The sequence below is a fragment of the Rhynchophorus ferrugineus genome, unplaced genomic scaffold, assembly GCF_030347505.1.
Source record: "Rhynchophorus ferrugineus isolate W39M unplaced genomic scaffold, kcgeb_rfMv2 rfM3, whole genome shotgun sequence".
Classification (NCBI taxonomy): Eukaryota; Metazoa; Arthropoda; class Insecta; order Coleoptera; family Curculionidae; genus Rhynchophorus; species Rhynchophorus ferrugineus.
Genome location: NW_027472582.1, coordinates 64,034,553 through 64,053,612, shown reverse-complemented (window position 1 = coordinate 64,053,612; position 19,060 = coordinate 64,034,553). Strand labels below are relative to the sequence as shown.

The following is a 19,060-nucleotide window of genomic DNA, read 5'->3' as shown; positions in this document are numbered from 1 at the left end:
TTCTATGGTTAATGCAGGAGAGTGCGCATGAGCCAAATCCGGAGATATTTGTGAAGTAATGTATCCTCTCTATGTAAGGGAAAGCTTGTCTAAAAAATGAAATGAAGGTATATATATGTATAGACTTTAAAGATAACATTGTCTCAACAGTTTTACTTCCGTTATATATATTATTGGAATTTTTCAAAAAAATTTTAATTTAATTAACAGGTGTTATTTTATTTTGCAGAAAGGAAATCAATGAAATTATGAAGATTTCCGTGATAAAAGCCATTATGATGTCGTTTAATTTGTTTCTCAACCGAGTGGCCATCTGCTTATGTGTTCTAGTCTACTTTTATACGGGCAACGTTTTAGATGCCCAATACGTGTATGTGGTATCATCATTCTACGCCATATTACGTGGCGCTGTCACCATGTTCTTCCCTCAAGGAGTTACCCAGTTCGCAGAAGCGAACATATCAGTACAACGTCTTAAAAAGTTCCTATTATACGACGAGGTCAATTTCGATTCCAGTGCTACATTCTTCAATGCTTTACAATCGCAGGAGCAACTGAAATCGACTAGTAACGGTACAGTGAAAAGTGAAAAACCCTGTGGTATACATCTGAATGATGCGGCGGTTAAATGGTTGGATTCCTCGGAGGATAACTCGATGGAGCACTTGAATGTTAACATCGAATCGGCTCAGTTGGCTGCGGTTATCGGTCCAGTGGGTAGTGGCAAAACTACGTTGCTTCACGCTATTTTAGGAGAGTTGCAACCGGTGTCGGGTAGTGTCGAAGTCACTGGAAAAGTTTCGTACGCTTCGCAGGAACCGTGGTTGTTCGTGGGTAGTGTACGACAGAATATCACCTTCGGTCAGGCTTTTAACGCCAAACGGTACTACGATGTGGTGAGAGTGTGTGCTTTAGAACGCGATTTTAGATTGTTCCCATATGGTGATCGTACCATAGTTGGGGAACGTGGCGTTTCTCTTAGTGGCGGACAAAGAGCTCGGATCAACCTCGCCAGAGCCGTTTACAAACAAGCTGATATCTATCTATTAGACGATCCTTTATCAGCCGTAGATGCTCACGTAGGAAAACAGATATTCGAAGAGTGTATCACCGGATATCTCAAGAACAAATGTGTTGTTCTGGTCACCCATCAGCTCCAGTATCTCACGGACATCGAAAACATTTACCTGCTCGGTAACAAAACCATCGAACACTCCGGTACATACGAAGAAATCCAGAATTCGGGTAAGGCTTTCACCGAACTATTGACAGAACTGAAGAAAATGCTGGATGAAGATGAGGAGGAGGTGGACGACGACAGCGTTGACGAGATCAAGCCGGTTAGAAGGAAGCGAGCTTCGACCAAGGAATTAGTTCCCATCAATACCAAGGTGGGAGCGCGTTAGCTTCCTGAATTTTCGTCGTTAATTTTGATTTTTGTAGAGTCCGGAAATGGAGAAGGAGTCCAGGGGAACTGGTAACATTGGTTGGCCAGTCTACAAGTCGTATTTTGTATCCGGAGGTCATTGGTGTAAAATAATGACTTTGTTTATCGTTTTCGTGCTTGCGCAAGCCCTTGGAAGTATAGTGGATTACTTTTTGACAGTGTGGTAAGTTAAATTTATGATATATCAGTATATATTCCAGGCTCCAAATTTTGCTATAACTGCAAATACCACTAAATAGAACAAGTACGATTTCAAAAATTTTAGCACCATATTGAACAGCAATGCAAATTTTATATTTACTTTATATTATTTTATTATTTTATTTTATATTATTTAACTTCTTATGACAACTATTGAAAATTTTCGATATTTTATTGAATTAATTTCGTAAAACGTATCTCAATATACATGATCTCTTAGCAGATTTTTGTTTCCTATATATATTCATTCATTTTAATTTTTGAAGAATATAAAGTAAATTCAAGTTATTACACAAATATTTTATATAAATATTGACTTTATTGTCTTACTTGAATGTAAAATGTCTCGATTAATACTTGACTCCTCATAGCCAAAATTTAACAGCTATTATTTCCAGTTCCAGTATTTTATTTCGAACAGATATTCCTTAAGATTCATTTTTAAAATATATTAATTTGCGTTAAATATTGACATTTATTCTTTGAATTTTTATTAATTTAGATTTTTTGTTTTGGTTCTTGAAATAAGTAACAAGAGGGTTTTGACCATTTTAAAAAAAGAGCACACAAAATAATATGATTTTAACTTATAATTTGTAATAAGTATTAAAAATTCAGAATTTTCTATCGATTATTTGCCTCTTTTGATATAACTATTTTTAATTGTTTTATTCTTATAAAGATACATAAAAATATGTAGACTCTTGGATATGTGGAAAAATGTAGAGTATGGAACAGTCAATATTTATATGAGGTGTTAAATGCAACTGAAATATCTCGGAATTAATTATGTTCTTATAATTATTTTTATACTTCTTTTTAGATTAACACTTCATATTTTTAACACTATTATTTTACATATTTTTAGGGTAAACATGAATCAAATTAAGAGAACCGAGAAAGGACAATATAATAATTCAGCAGAACCAGCTCCAGTATTAAATAATTCAACAGTTGATGACATTGGATTGAATAGCTCATCGAGTACTAACAATTCTTCACAATTTAATCACACACCATTTCAAGACTTTTGGTTCACTTACATGACTGACAATGTCGTCGCGGTTGCCTATAGTGCCCTGGTCCTTGTTGTTGTCGTATTGACTATATCGAGATCGATATACTTTTATAGATTTTGTAATAAAGCGTCGATAAGATTACATAACAATATGTTTTACAAAATAGTTTATGCTACAATGCGATTTTTCAACACCAATCCATCTGGAAGAATTTTGAATCGTTTTTCGAAAGATATGAATCAAGTTGATGAAGTACTGCCGTTCACTTTATTGGACACGTTACAAGTAAGTATAAAGGGTGGTAGTGTCATTATTTTAAACAATTTTCTATGTTTGTTTCAGATTTCTTTGACTGTATGTGCAATTAGTGTAGTGATTGCATCTGTAAATCCTTGGGTGCTTTTGCCAACTGTGATAATGTTGATCATTTTCTATTTTCTCCGAGTGGTTTATTTAGCGACTAGTAGAGATGTTAAACGATTGGAAGGAATAAGTGAGAACATGTTTATATTTGATTTAATGGATGTATGCAAAGGTTTTCACTGTTTTTGTTAGAAATTTAGTATAATTTGGTTCTAGCACAATACAACTTTATTCATATAAGAGAATCATGACCCTAATATACTTTTAGAAGAAGTTTGGATAAGATTTTCATGTAATATTTCATTAAATTCTTAATCTTTAGATTTTTACAGTCGTTCCAAATGGTTTGTACCTTTTTTATATATTTGTATCTGTGTCAAAATCACCATATTTGAAGCGTCGAAACTAATCTGTATAAGTTTTTTTTTGGTGCAGCATGCATCTCATAAACTTTTATAAAAACAAGATGATATTTTGCCATAATATCTTCAGCACAATAATAATATAATACTTTCTGTAGATAGATTGTTTCTAAAAAAAATTGAAAATTTTAATGAACAAACTTACTTGTTTTAATGATGGAAGAATACTCTGAACTATGTATTATGCAATCTAACTTAACTGTCAATGTGTTTACACAGTTTATTATAAGTGAGGCCATCTGTTATCATACATCGAAAATTAATGCATATATTAAATATACTATTTAAATAATGATAATATTATTTTAGAGCGTAGTCCTGTATATTCTCACCTCACCGCCTCCCTCCAAGGTTTAACAACCATCAGAGCATTTGGTGCTCAAGAAATTCTGAAAGCCGAGTTCGATTCCTATCAGAATGCTTACAGTTCGGCCTATTTTATGTTCTTGGGAGCGACACGTACATTCGGATTCTGGCTAGACATGCATTGCGTTGCTTTTATTGCTCTGGTCACTTTTAGTTTCTTATTTTTTGATACAGGTATGTATGTTAGAAAATTTCACGACAGTTTACTTACTTTTTTTTGAGTACTATTTTTCGCAATCAATAAAATGATTGAAAGATTTGAAAAAACTTATAATGTTACAACATAGAAAATAAATTATATTATAAAAGAATTTTCTATACCAAAACGAAAATAACTTAATAACTAGTTATAAAAATATCTTCAAATATTTCAGATTAACTAACAGTCTGTTTACTGAATTATATTGAATTTCCAATAACAAATACTTCAGGCTTTAGGTAATAGTTTTATGAAATGTATTTCATTATTATTTTTGATTTTCTAATATCTAGCTTCACTAAAAAGTCGTTTGTAAGGCACTTAGCTGGGTTTCGAAATTGGTCATTTAGCAAACCTTTATTTTAATCATATTTGAAAATATACAGGCTTAACATACTTGAAGAACATACTCTGCATTACCTAGTGAAATATTTATATTAAAAAATTATGCCTAATCTTAATCTAATGCTGTAAAAATGTTAAAGCATCGCAAAATAATTTACTTCTTTCTTTGTTTGTCCACTGTCGATTAATATCCATCATTGACATTTAGTTTTCACCTGGGGTATTGAAAGAATAGTTAAGAAATGCAACTGGAAGAAGAAGCTAGGTCTTATAGACCTATCTCACTGCTATTTTCCATATTTAAATTGCTTGAGAATATACTGTTAAAGGTTTTAGTTTTTAGAGGGGTTTTCTCAACATTTAAACTTATTTCGGATAGTATTCTACAGTATCTAGTGACTACTTCTATATCTGCTATACACTACTAATATTCCAACAACAAAAGAAAGAGTATTTTGAATAGTTAATGTTGCACGTTGCCGTTGGTATATTCATTATGGCAAAATATATATGCCTACTTAGATTTATAGCAAAACTATTGGTTTATGATAGAGCCTGGAAAATATAGCTTAATTTTTTAATAAGTATTATAATATAATTTCCGTTATACAATGTAACTTTACTGACATGTAGAAGATCGCTTCAGTAAGTGATCTGCTGTACAAACTTATAATCTAAAACTTATTCTAGATACTATTCTAACGTATTCTAGAGATTATTATGTCTCACTCTATGTGACTGTTAATCAGTTAGTATGGTAGCTTACGTTTGAGTCTACGCACTTCACTGCCATCGCGTACATTAACTGTTTGGCCGGTGAATTGGGATGCACTAACAGTCTTTTAGAGTACTTCGCACTAACACTTCCAATCACACTCGTTATGGGTTCGATGGAGATATCGCCCTGAATTAGTTTTATTGCACACGTGATATGGGGCATCGAATATAGCTTAATAGGTTGAGAACTGTTTATGTAAATTTTGAATAGTGGCGAAAAGAAAGAAAGAAGTTATTGTATCACTTAAAAGATGGCTAATTATTCAAACAGAATCAGCAAGATACCTCGGCATCATTCTAGTCAAAAATTGTCAAAACAATGTTCTTTGATTATAAAATAATTTAATACATTTTTTGATACTTTAATTTAATATATTGAAATTTAATTCACAAGAATAACAGGTCAATCAAAAATTCACCGCCCTGACGCGTAGTTGGCACTACTGGAAATAAATCCATATGTTTTTTAGTTAGCCCCAACCCTCAAAAGATGCGTGTATAAATTTGACAGTTGTCCGATCATTAGTTTGTGAATTATGGCATTTTGAGTGAAGCAACTTTTGTTAATATGAAAAATAAATGGATAAAAAGGAATTTCGCGTATTGGTAAAATGTTGTATCGAGGATTGGTAAGTTAAATTTAGATATGGTGAAATGAGCACCGAAGACGGTGAACGCAGTGGACGCCCAAAAGAGGTTGTTACCGAGGAAAACATTTAAAAAATCCACAAAATGATTTTGAAAGACCGTAAATTGAAATTGAATGAATTATCAGACACTCTAAAGATATCAACTGAATGTGTACATCACATCATTCATGAATATTTGGGTTTGAGAAAGCTCTGTGCAAAGAGGGTGCTGCGCGAGCTCACTTTTAACTAAAAATAACGACGAGTTGATAATTCGGAGCAGTGTTTGAAAATGATGAAGAGTAATAAACCCTAATTTTTGCGTCGATATGTGACAATGGATGAAACATGGCTCCATTATTTCACTCCGATGTCCAATTTGTACTCTGCTCCAAAGCGTGGGAAAACGCAACAGTCGGCTGGCGAGGTTATGGCGTCTGTATTTTGGGATGCGCTTGGAATAATTTTTGTTGACCATCTTGAAAAGGGAAGGACCATCAACAGCAACTATTACATAGCGTTATTGGACCATTGGAAGGACGAAATCGCCGAAAAACGGCCGCATTTTAAGGAAAAGAAAGTGCTGCTTCACCAAGACAATGCACCCTGTCACAGGTCATTGAAAACGATTGCAAAAATCCATGAATTGGGATTAGAATTGCTTCCTCATCCACCGTATTCTCCAGATCCAGGCCCCCAGCGGCTATTTCCTGTTCTCAGATATCAAAAGTGTCCTCACTGGGAAGAAATTTTCGTCGAATGAAGAGGTGATCGCCGAAACTGATACCTATTTAGAAGCAAAGGACAAATCGTACTACAAGAATGGTATCGAAAAGTTGGAGGGTCGCTATAATCAGTGTATCACTATGTGACAGTGTATCACAGTGTTTTACTATGGTAGGCCGGGGACTTTTCAATTGACTTGTTATTCGTAATTTATATTGTGCTAAAAATTGTGGCCTAGTGATTTTCTCTTGTTCCTGATTTCAGAAAGTTTTGGCGGAAACGTTGGTCTTGCGATCACACAGTCTTTAAACCTAACAGGCATGTTCCAATGGGGTATGAGACAGTGGAGCGAATTAGAAAACATCATGACTTGCGTGGAAAGAATTAAGGAATATGCGGATGTTGTTCCTGAACGTGATGAAAACGCCACTGATCATATTATTTCGAAATCTTGGCCGACTAAAGGTGACGTCAAATTTGAGAAACTCAACTTAAGATACGCTGTTGGCGAACCAGTAGTACTGAAGAATTTAACCTTCAGCGTTGAGGATATGGAAAAAGTCGGTATTGTTGGACGTACTGGAGCAGGAAAATCGTCTATTATCATGGCACTATTTAGACTAGCGATTAACGAAGGAAAAATTATTATTGATGGCGTGGATACCAGTAGCATTTCACTAAATCGCTTGAGATCGAGCATTTCTATTATTCCTCAAGAACCTGTATTATTTTCTGGAACTCTTAGGAAAAATCTGGACCCATTTGATGAATATAGTGACGAGGTAACTATAAGATTTGTTTCATTTAAGTTATAAAAGATCTTCTTCCTCATCACTACATTTTGTTATTATTTTAGTATCTAGATATTTTATTTCTTTTTAACATTTTCTACTACTAATAATGAACATTTGCTATATTATGGTACAAAATGTCAAGATATGATCAGGATAATTATTTTGAGATATTTCTGATTATATTTGAGTTTCAGTTCTATTTAACTAGTATATTACTTTTCTCTGTGTTACCTTTCCTAGTGTTATTTTGCTTTATATGTGTTGGTGTAATTTGGTGGTTGTAATCAAAGAAGTAACGAAGATAAAATTGATTTTTTAGAACTAGATAACATAATTTAAAATTTGTATGTATCATACAAGAATATATCATACAATCCAAACAAATATTATAAACCAGCAAATTGTGCTATTGTTATGAAATGTTCACTAACAAATATCCGGATAAGTGATGATGATTTATGTATTGTAGTTAGAACTTCCTCTAAAAAGTTTAAAATATGCTTAACTACCAACAGAAAATTAATGGGACATTTATCTACAGGGTGTCCAAAAACTGCATGAAATATCTTGAGTGATAATTATATTGAATGAAATACATTTAGCAAAACAACAATGAATAACAATAACATGGACCTATAGCAACGATATACTTAGCTGGTTTCGAAGTCCGGAAAATAGTCTCGATACCGGCCTTAAGTCGCTTTTGCGTCATGGACCGGACCGGAGTCCTATTACAATCTATAATTCACATTACCAAAGTGTTGCTGCGTCCACGGAAGTACGACAGCCCTAAGAATGTCGCGACGAGATAATTCTAGATTGATTTTGAATCCTTGATCTATAAAAACGAGGGAGGTCTAACCGATGGCGCAAATCCTGCCTCAGACCATGACGGATTTTGGCTATTCAATGAACCGACGGATTGCTTATATTAGTCTCATGGGCAACTTTTCTCATGAAGAGTCTCTCATTTTGCTGCACTAGCTTCTTGATGATCTTGCGGTTTCAAACCATCGAAGGCGTGAGAAACCGTCGACTGCGTGATATTGAGCAAACCAACCATTTTACATAGACGTTTTCCTTGGCAAAGCAGCTCCAAAATGGCGCTACATTTGTTTGAAATCCTAAAAGCACGACAAAATTAATTAGCGTAGAGTCGAAACTTGACACAAAGGTGCATAAACACATGTAGAATCCGATTAAATAAAAATTAGTTTATTACAGTACAATACTTTCGTGTTAGGATAAATTAAAATTTCATACAGTTTTTTGGGACACTCCGTATATATGAATTAATTCATTAATCTAAAACAATTATATTACATCATTTTGAGCCAATTGAATTAAATTTCAGGTTTTATGGGACGCACTGGAACAAGTTGAACTGAAAACGGTTGTTTCTGACTTACCTGCAGGTCTAGAGAGCAAAATGTCTGAAGGCGGTAGCAACTTTAGTGTTGGCCAAAGGCAGCTGGTATGTCTTGCTAGGGCTATTATAAGAAAAAATAAAATCCTGGTGTTAGACGAGGCGACCGCCAATGTTGATCCTCAAACAGACACGTTAATCCAATCAACCATACGACATAAGTTCTCGAATTGTACGGTTCTTACAATAGCTCATAGGTTACATACAATTATGGATTCAGATAAAGTATTAGTGATGGATGCAGGACAAGTTGTCGAATTCGGACATCCATACGAATTGTTACAAAATAAAAAAGACGGCATATTTTACGGACTCGTTCAACAAACTGGTCGTGGTATGGCTGAAAACCTGACAAATATTGCTGAAGAGGTGAGCCAATCGAAACAATAAAAAAATTTGGATATTATTAATAGCACGATATATTTTGTAGAGTTACAAGAAACACATAAAGAATAAAACGGAATAGTGTAGAACAAAGTATATTGTTAGGTAATTTGACTGAACATAGCCCGTGAATAGAATCAAGATGAATCACTATTTTTTGATAATATCATTTACAAAATGTACTCTATTTTAAAATTCCTATATATTAAAATATTTTGACTTAATATTTTGTACTTTAAAAGTAACAAAGCAAGAGATGTAAGTTGAGAAAATATTGTTTTATTTAATTCGAAAACCCCATTAAAAACAAAATAAACAATACATATGTTGGATATGATACTATCCGATTTAAAAAAAAATATATTTCAAAGTCTCCTTTAACCAACTAGGGGTTTATCTAGACTGGACCCACAGTTCTAACGTGGGCCCCGGACCATGGTCCTCGGCATTAAGCCTACCGACTGGCGAGTGACCAACTTTAGAAATCATCCCAGAAGACATCCGGTCTTACCCAGCCTGGTTACTGGTGTGACTGGGATCATTTTCCTTGTCGGATTTTACTCTCTTGCCACACAACATAAATTTACGACCACGCCCCAGTAGGATACGAACCCGCGGCTGTCGCAACAGTAGGAGGACCCTCCTTTCTCCTTTACCACTACGCCACCAAGCCGGCTACTATCCGATTTATTTGCTAAACGTGAGCAACTTGGTTTTATGTTGTAGTAATTATACTGAATTGTTGGACTCTAATTAAAAACAATGACTGTTACCTTAAGCATTGTAATAATTAGCGTTGGGAAATATCGATTGAAAACGACTATAGACTGTTTAGTAGTTGACTACATTTTACTATCGACTGATTCAACCGCTATTTTCGGTTCGATTGATTTTACTATCTTTTACTATCGACTGTTTCAGTCGAGTACTTTTTGTCATTATTTTCACTAATACCTAGTAGTAAACGAGGATTTATCTGAACTGGCCCTACTGTTTAATATGGGCTCCGAAACACGGTCCTCGGTATTAAAGTCTAGTTGATGGAAAGGAGAGTCTACCATACAAAAAAAAAGAATTATAGTTTGTATGTGTTTGAAGCAATCTGTGAAAGATGCCATACTAATAATGTATCAGATATATAGAAATAATTAAATTTCATCTAACATGTCAATTGAAAAGTCCCCGGGCTGATATATAGATGACGGTACTAGAATTAAATCTATATGTTTTTTAGTTAACCCTAACCATCAAAAGATGCGTGTATACATTTGACAACTGTCGGATTATTAGTTTATGAATTATAGAATTCTGAGTGAAGCAACTTTTGTTATTGTGAAAAAAATGGATAAAAAGGAATTTCGAGTGTTGATAAAATACTGCTTTTTGAAGGGAAAAAATACAGTTGAAGCAAAAACTTCCGGACTCCGGGGAGTTTCCGGAGCCTCCCCAGGAAAATCAACCATCAATCAAGGATTGGTATGTTAATGCACCAAAGACGGTGAACGCAGTGGACGCAAAAAAGAGGTTGTTACCGACGAAAACTTTTAAAAAGTCCACAAAATGATTTTGAATGACCGTAAATTAAAATTCAATGAATAGCAGACACTATAAGTATATCAACTGAACGTGTACATCATATCATTTACGAATATTTGGGTATGAGAAAGCTCTGTGCAAAGTGGGTTTCGCCGCGCGAGCTCACTTTTGACCAAAAACAACGACGAGTTGATGATTTAGACCAGTGTCTGAATATGATCAAGCGTAATAAACCCGAGTTTTTACGTCGATATGTGACAATGGATGAAACATGGCTCCATCATTTCATTCCGAAGTCCAATCGACAGTCATCCGAGTGGATTGCACACGATGAACCCGCTCCAAAGCGTGGGAAAACGCAACAGTTGGCGGGCAAGGTTATGACGTCTATATTTTGAGATGGGCATGAATTAATTTTCATTGACTACCTTGAAAAAGGAAGGGCCATTCAACAGCGACTATTACATAGCGTTATTGGACCGTTTGAAGGACGAAATCGCTGAAAAACGACCGCATTTGAAGAAAAAAAGTGCTGCTTCACCAAGACAATGCACCCTGTCACAAGTCAGTGAAAACGATGGCAAAAATCTATGAATTGGGCATTGGATTGCTTCTTCATCCACCATATTCTCCAGATGTGGCCTCCAGTGACTATTTTCCTGTTCTCAGATCTCAAAAGAATGCTGGCTGGGAAGAAATTTTCGTCGAATCAAGAGGTGGTCGCCGAAACTGAGGCCTATTTTGAAGCAAAGGACAAATCGTACTACAAAAATGGTATCGAAAAGTTGGAGGGTCGCTATAATTAATGTATAAACCTTGAAGGGAATTATGTGGAATAAAAAAAATTTTTGCTAAAAAAATATATTTTACTATTGTAGGCCGGGGATTTTTCAATCCATCTGTTACAATACCATTATTGTATCAATCCAATAAACTATTAAATATTGAAATGCTGATTATTTTAAATATATTTGTAGACTGATTTAAATATTTTAAGCGAAGGAATTGATATTAACGTATCAGTTAAACATAGGAAAGCGTTAAAAAGTTGTAAGGTAGGTTTCGACGAGTTTATTGTTATTTTGCCATGTTTTTCAGAAATTATTGATTTTACTTCAGTCATAAATAGTTCGGCGCTATATTGTTCGTGTGTATATATTTAATTATTTTAAAATAGTAAGTGGTATTTTATTGGTTTATATTATTTAAAAATTTTTTATTACAATATGACTCTCTTCTGAAATAATAAAATACATTTTTTAATAATAAGCAAGAGTGATTTTAATAATATTTTCACATTAAACATTTTTTCATTATAATATTCTGGCATTTTTTTGCAATAAGTGGATTCTGCGGTTATAGCAACCTACTTTTTTGACTTGTTCACAAAAGTCGAAAGGTGATTTATTATGGTTGATGTTTATAAATGGGAAAATATTTTTATCACTGATTATTTAGTATTTCTATCTAATAACATTTCAAAAGTCACTAAACTTTTTTTTTTCATCCTCCTTATAATATTATATTCCTCCTTTTGTTTTAATGACATATTTGGATATGATATGACAGAATAATTAGTTAACATATAACATTATCTTATATAGCGAAGTCGTCTCTTAATATAAGGTTAAAGATAATTTATCTTTTATATTCTTTGAATTAACATGAAACTTTTGTTCCATTATTATTGCTTTATTTTCATGTAGTAAAAATAGTATTTTTTTTTGATTACATTTAAAATGATAACAGATACTTAAAATTAAAAAGTTGCAGTCTTTCGTATTAAGTGCTATTCCTAGTATTTATGTATTTTAAATATATATATATATATATATATATATATATATATATATATATATATATATATATATATACATTTTAAGAGCAATTTTAGTAAAAACACAAAAGTAAAAAGAGTTAAAGTATATTTTGTAAAACTATAATGTGCAAAATATTATGTGAAATTTGAATTTGGACATTAACTAGGGATTTTTAGAGAAATGTAAAGGGATTTTTTCTAAGGGAAGATGGAAACAAGTTTCTATAATAAAAATATTTATTGCTTTACTTAAAATCACAATAATATTTTACTATAAATTAATATATGGTGAAAACTAAAATATTTTCAATTAAAATAATTTCCAATAAATATCTGTTTTTAAAAACAACAATACAGCTTGCGCCTTTCGCTTTGTTAATAATAATATGCTTTTCTGGAAAGGCTTAACACTAACACAACGTAATAGACTCTCTATTACTATTATCAAGTAAGTTATTACCTATATACCGGCTGGTGCATGTTTTGGGTTTTGGAAGCATTTTATATTTTACAATAACAAATTAAATTAAATACTTAACGACGTGTACACAATCTGAGATTGCCACAAAGGAACATTTCGTTACCAAACTTGACACTTTCTCTCCGGATTCATTTGGGATCCCACGGGACACTGGAAGTCCCTGGCGAAGAATTCCGAATTACTGAAAGGACCTTGTACTCTGAATTGTCCCGGTGAATGGTAACCCGTCAATACGCGTAGCTTCAGAGATTCAGGTCGATACTTGGAGCACCAAGTGTTCGAGGCGGATATCCAGAACATTTGATTGGGCGTATACTTCAACCCTGGTAATTGAGGTTCCTTTCCGTTCCTTCTTATCCAGTTCTGATAAGCTAAGTAAGCTTCTTTGATACCTCCGTTGTCGGCGATATTTTCTCCTTGGGTGTTGATGCCGTTCAACTATAATATCATAAATATCATAAGTATCTGTTTTAATATATATATTATAATTTAAAAAAATATATAGAGCAATGAAACGAAGGGCAATGATTTTATATAATTGTATATATTGAAATTAATTAAATTAAAATTAACATTTCAATAAATAAATAAAATTTATTATATATAGTGTCTAAATGAGGAAAATAATTAATATAATATGATTCAATAATAATTTTATATTATATACAAAAGTGAAAAGTTTCATAGACACAATGTGTATCGAAAAATATTAATTGCGTTAAGTTTTAAGAGTTGTGTTCAATAAGAGATGTCATTTTAGAGATGGAAATTAGAAGAAGCCGTAGGTATCTTATTAGGAGTTAAGACCTATATTTAGATAATAAAGAATTAAGAGAATAAAGTAGAGTAACAAAATAAGATCATTTTTGTGACATTTTTAACTAGATTCACAACACATCTTAGACAGCTAAAAAAAGATTAGTTTCCTCTGACTGAGGGGTGATAGTTATTTTGGAAACGTATGTCAAGAGACTTCTGGCTTCTCATTACCTTTATCCTCTTACGCTATATTACAAGACCATTAGAATAAGCTCAGTATTGAAATTAATTATCATGTAAATTATGAACTATTATAAACTGTCATGCAAAAGGATGATTTTGCATCTGTTACGTGCTGTTGCTGTTATTTTTCGGTACTCATCTGCAGTAACAACTTTATTCGATTTTAGACTTAAGGGTCAATTAACATTCTGCACTGTGTCGATGTCGATGTATCCCCTGAGTTAACCCGACACTGTTTATGTTTTAAAATTGTCGTAGTAAATCCACATTTCATCGGCAGTCAGAATAAGTACAAAAACTCTTTTGTTCGCCTGTCAAGTAATCAAACCTTGATGTTGAAACAATTTAAAATGGTAATTTCAGACTAGACCGTATGAAAGTTCTCAAAATTTGTATGGCCCGACCTTTGTCATTGATATGAAACTTCTAACTGTAAAATCGTTGAAACCAAAACCATTTTTTGTACATGATGAAAAAACATGACCATATGTTTCTAAAATATTTGATGGACTTCCGCAACAGATTTATTCGAATCGAACTACACAGTAATGAATATCGAAAATGCAATTTTGAGCGTTAGTATACACTGAATAAACAAACAATACTCAATGAAAAATTGTAATATCATGTAGAGAAATGTCAAGAGGATAGAATTTGAAATTGAAGCTATATAACTATTATTTGCATTGATATTTAGCGTCTTCATTAATAGATTTTTTTTATATATATTTAAGCAAATGTTGGTGAAACTAAATAAATACTTACATCGAAAAATGTATATGAAATAATATTATGTAAATACATTTAAAATTAGTTCCGCAGTTCATTTTCACATATATGTTAAGGAATGAAAATAAACACATTTATATACATCATTGCTCCTCCCTATACCATCTGGTGATCAGAACACTAAGAAAATATTAAATGTTGTCAATGATATACCTATTTATCGTGTATAAAATGTTAATAACCAATAGAATGTTATTAATATTTCCACTTTCAGAAAAAATACTTGTTTCACTACAATGATGTTAAAAGTTAAGTAACATAATATTTAGTGCAACTTACCATATAATTCGACCGTGTCAGTGCAAATACTAAAGATTTGTTAAGTCTTTACTTGGTGTAATTTACAAAATGCTCATGCATGCTAGTTAGAATTGACATATATTTACATGTACATATATCGTAAATCTACACCCACACCCGTACACACACTAAGCCAATATAATCTCAAAAAATACTACTACTTCTTATAATTTTACAATTTTATTAGAAATAATAGACACATTTATAATAATTTTAATACAAATCTACTCACTATCATCTAATATCATGTAATAAAGTAAAATAGAAAATACGCGAATACATACATATATATTTTTTTAAATCTTAAATCTTTAAAATCCATTTTAAAATGGCATACATTTATTTAGCTTCCATATTGCAAAAGACAATTTTCTTATAACTATACACTTAGTTTGATCTTAAAGGGTAGTTAAATTAAAAACAAATTTTGAGAATTGACATATTTTAAACATATTTTATGTAAATACATGAATTTTTATATATAATTTTAAAAAACAATATCTAAGTACATTTAGTCCATAATTGGATAAGTCAGATCTAAAAAATAATTTAGGCAAGGTTGTCTTATCATCAGTACAATGTATAAAGAAAGTGAGAAACTGTGATGAAGTGAAATAACAAGTATAGTAAATATATAGGATTAACGTTACAAAGGTGAGGAAGGATTTTATATGATATATAGTCGATATTTTGTTTACACAAATACTGTAGGGAGTCATTTTATATAAATATTACCTAGTTATTTTTTAGAATGATGTATAATACCAAAATAATGAAATATATGTTATTGTCATTTGTTTAAATATTAGAACACTCTGTTATTTATATTGTTTTTAATTTTATACCAGGAATTTATATATTATTTTGGAGGTACAAGTTTCAGTGATTCAGATTATCATAGAATATAGATGCTAGGAATTATCTTTGAAAAAGTCGATGTTTGATATTCTTGTCTTTTGTGTATTATCGCTAGTTTTGGGATAAAAGTCCCTTATTGTGACTCAGAGTGATCTTACAATGATTTCGATGCGAATTTTATGATGATTAAAGTAACAGATGAAGCAAGAAATGTTCTTCCGTGTCATTCGTTCCATAGGAAATAGATTACAGCATTCACACAGAAATCACAAAATGAAAAAAACAATCGTTCGCCGTTCTCACACGTATCACTTTACCACACTTGACATTTCTTCACGGGGTTCATCTTGGAACCCACGGGGCATTTGAAATCATCCGCGAAATATTTCATGTTACTCAGGGGAACGATCACCCTGTATCTGTCCGGGGCGTGCTCGTCCGTAACCACCAGCTGTCTCAGCTCTTCTTCTCTGGTCTCCGAGCACCATATACTGGCCGCCGATATCCAGAACATCTGACGTGCGCTATATTTCAATCCCGGCAAAGACGGTTCTTCGCCGTTGCGGCTGATCCACTTACGGTAAGCCAAGTAGGCCTGTTTAATGCCGCCATTGTCAGCAATATTTTCGCCTTGAGTGTTTATTCCGTTAAGCTGGAAGAGCAAGGTTAAGTTGGTGTTAGTGTCCAACATGCACAACGCTTTAAATAATAAACTACGCTACCGGAATACCTTTATATACATTCTGAACGTAAATGGTGCGTTTATATATTTCCATAAGTCCGAGAAAATAGGTCTAGGAAAAAGTATTGCTGCATTTTTTTTGAAGTTGTGGTAACATACACCACCTTGTTAAATGAGGGTAGATTATAAGAAGCTACAGTTAGTAGATATATACAGAAGTTACCTCTGTAATGACAACAGACTACCGCAGAAGGTCTCCATATTGTTGAGAAAGATCTAGGTTCTATAACTACTAAATCCACTTGTATAGATTGGTTTCAAGTTTCGATGATTTTGATCTTGACCTCTTTAGACCGGCCAAAAAATGTTAAAGGGAAGATCACCGACAAACACAAAATACAACAACAATTTTTAACCGTTTGAAAGCCATTAAGATGACTCAGGAACAATGAAACTGAATGCTATGTGAATTGAAGCCGCGAGACGTTGTGAGACGAATTTGCACGTCCAAAATATCACTTCAGTGCGAAAAAGTGAAATCCTTTAACATCGTAGTGGTAAAATGTACATAATTTGCCATAAAATGAGTCTGTAAAATTCTTGCCATAAAAGGTTTGTGATAAGATTGAAAAGGAGTTTTTGTATTATGAGTTTAACGAACTCATTAACAAGACTTATTGATAGTAACTTTGCTTAAATAGAAGCAAGTGTTGGCAGAAACTGACTGACTTGTTTTAAGGGATTACTCCTTATTCAAGCGCAAAACTTAAGCCTTCCTGGACAAAAATGGAAACTTCTGCATATTACTATTAAAGTTTATGATACTCAGGTCTGCAAACTATAAACGTATTTATGGTTCCGATTTTTTATCAAAATTAAGTGTCAAGTGTTTTGGACAGAATTTATTGGGAAATATGTGAATGAAATATTGATAAAAGTTAACATGCCGATGAAGACTTTTCTTGAAACTTTTGATTGAAACCATACAAAATTTGAATAGCGAATTAACTGAGTTGATAACAGTTTGAAGGTGACAATGGTCCAAATTTTTTGCCAGTACGTTTTGGGTTAGTTTCTCTGAAATGTATCAGAACGGTATCATTATATTCATATTCATGTTCGAAAAGAACTTGGTTTATTTTGAAAAACTCAAAAATTTTAAACAATATTAAAGTGTATGTCTGAAGAGCATTAATCACTTGATATACTTGATTAATTTTTTAATGTAATAATTTTTCCTAGACCAATAGTTTATATTATTTATAAATAGTTTAATAATATTCATTGTACTGATTATAGTTTTAATGCTACTATTCAAATATTAAACAAAAAGTAAAGGTGTATATACCGTATCTTTTAAGATAATATTTAAGACATATAATGTCACAATATTAAATAATAATTAGGGACAAAAAAAAGTAAATACAAAAATCAATTAAAAGCTTCTTCAGCTTTGGGTTAATTAAATCTTTAATTATATATTGATTTATTAAAATACATCATTATGTAATAAGATTATTTGTAATTTTTGGTGGTATGTTTAGTTTAATTAATAAAAATATATTATAGTTTTATGGAAAATTCGATTTTCTATGATTTAATTGTAGAATTATATTTATTTATTTTAATTACATTTTATTATTCTATATTATATAAATAATTTCATTTATTAAACTTATTTATATTTTTACTAAATTAGTAAGTTTGTTGAGACTCAGGTTTACCATTAAATCATTTTATTTTTAACAATAATTTTCAATATTTTAATGTGTACAATTTTAAGTTTTTATATAGGACATACTTCAAAACAGCTTAATAATTTTGAGAAATAATTCAATTTATGCAACCGATCAAGTACCTTATTTACCTGATCTGACAAAGTATGACTTTTTTCCACTCCTAAAGCTAAAATTATCATTTTGGAGAGTCATTATAAGCTGATGGAGATGACTGAAAGGGTTGAAGGTGATACCTTAACCAGTATAACTCTACTGTTCTCGATTGAACTCACTTAAATGATCATAATATTTTTTTTGCAAATTTTGTGATATTATTCACTAAGTGCGTGTTCCATGTAGCCATAAAGCCTTTAAGAACTTACACTATTTTTTAGTTATTTTTGAATAGTATAGCATCACCTTAATCAGTTTTGATTAATTATATTTTTGATTGTTTTTATATCGATGAAATAAAGGTTACAACGCCGTAATGTTAATAGCAAATCTGAAGCAGATACATAACAAATACAAAACTAAAAGCCAAATTCCAAAGCTTAAAAGCAAATTGATCAGTAACGCTCGACAACTAATTCACCAACACTAATTGGCGTTACTATAAGGGACGAGGAATTAATTAGAAACGTTCTAATTGTTGTCTTACTCTTTCGGTAATTTGAATAAATAGCGTATTGGCAACAAAGTCATGCAATAGATCTCAACGTATATTTTCTTTGTATTGTTAGTTACTTTTTATACAAGTATTTGTACAAAATAGTG

The 19,060-nt window shown here is 32.2% G+C and overlaps 2 protein-coding genes and 1 long non-coding RNA gene across 12 annotated transcripts in view; 2 read left to right on the top strand and 1 right to left on the bottom strand.

The window, feature by feature from the left end:
* The window catches only part of LOC143192955 (putative multidrug resistance-associated protein lethal(2)03659), a 34,006-nt gene extending 24,636 nt beyond the window's left edge, over nucleotides 1-9,370 (top strand). For all 7 annotated transcript variants that reach the window (XM_076398818.1, XM_076398819.1, XM_076398824.1 and 4 more), the window contains 8 exons: nucleotides 230-1,391; nucleotides 1,444-1,610; nucleotides 2,517-2,952; nucleotides 3,010-3,160; nucleotides 3,762-3,992; nucleotides 6,759-7,276; nucleotides 8,643-9,083; nucleotides 9,145-9,370. In XM_076398818.1, the coding sequence (XP_076254933.1) occupies nucleotides 230-1,391; nucleotides 1,444-1,610; nucleotides 2,517-2,952; nucleotides 3,010-3,160; nucleotides 3,762-3,992; nucleotides 6,759-7,276; nucleotides 8,643-9,083; nucleotides 9,145-9,180 (3,142 nt within the window). In that variant the 3' untranslated portion in view covers nucleotides 9,181-9,370. The remainder of the gene's footprint in view (nucleotides 1-229; nucleotides 1,392-1,443; nucleotides 1,611-2,516; nucleotides 2,953-3,009; nucleotides 3,161-3,761; nucleotides 3,993-6,758; nucleotides 7,277-8,642; nucleotides 9,084-9,144) is intronic.
* A 2,381-nt stretch (nucleotides 9,371-11,751) lies between these two features.
* LOC143192962 (uncharacterized) lies at nucleotides 11,752-13,218 on the top strand. The gene is made up of 3 exons (XR_013004913.1): nucleotides 11,752-11,909; nucleotides 12,120-12,348; nucleotides 12,434-13,218. It is a non-coding gene; the product is annotated as an uncharacterized LOC143192962 (long non-coding RNA).
* The window catches only part of Nep2 (M13 family metallopeptidase neprilysin 2), a 91,765-nt gene continuing 85,377 nt past the window's right edge, over nucleotides 12,673-19,060 (bottom strand). For 2 of the 4 annotated variants that reach the window (XM_076398841.1, XM_076398839.1), the window contains exon 13: nucleotides 12,673-13,372. In XM_076398841.1, coding sequence (XP_076254956.1) covers nucleotides 13,034-13,372 — 339 coding nt within the window. In that variant the 3' untranslated portion in view covers nucleotides 12,673-13,033. Of the gene's footprint in view, nucleotides 13,373-15,189; nucleotides 16,536-19,060 lie in introns of those variants that run through there. The other 2 variants (XM_076398842.1, XM_076398840.1) reach the window with 1 other exon arrangement.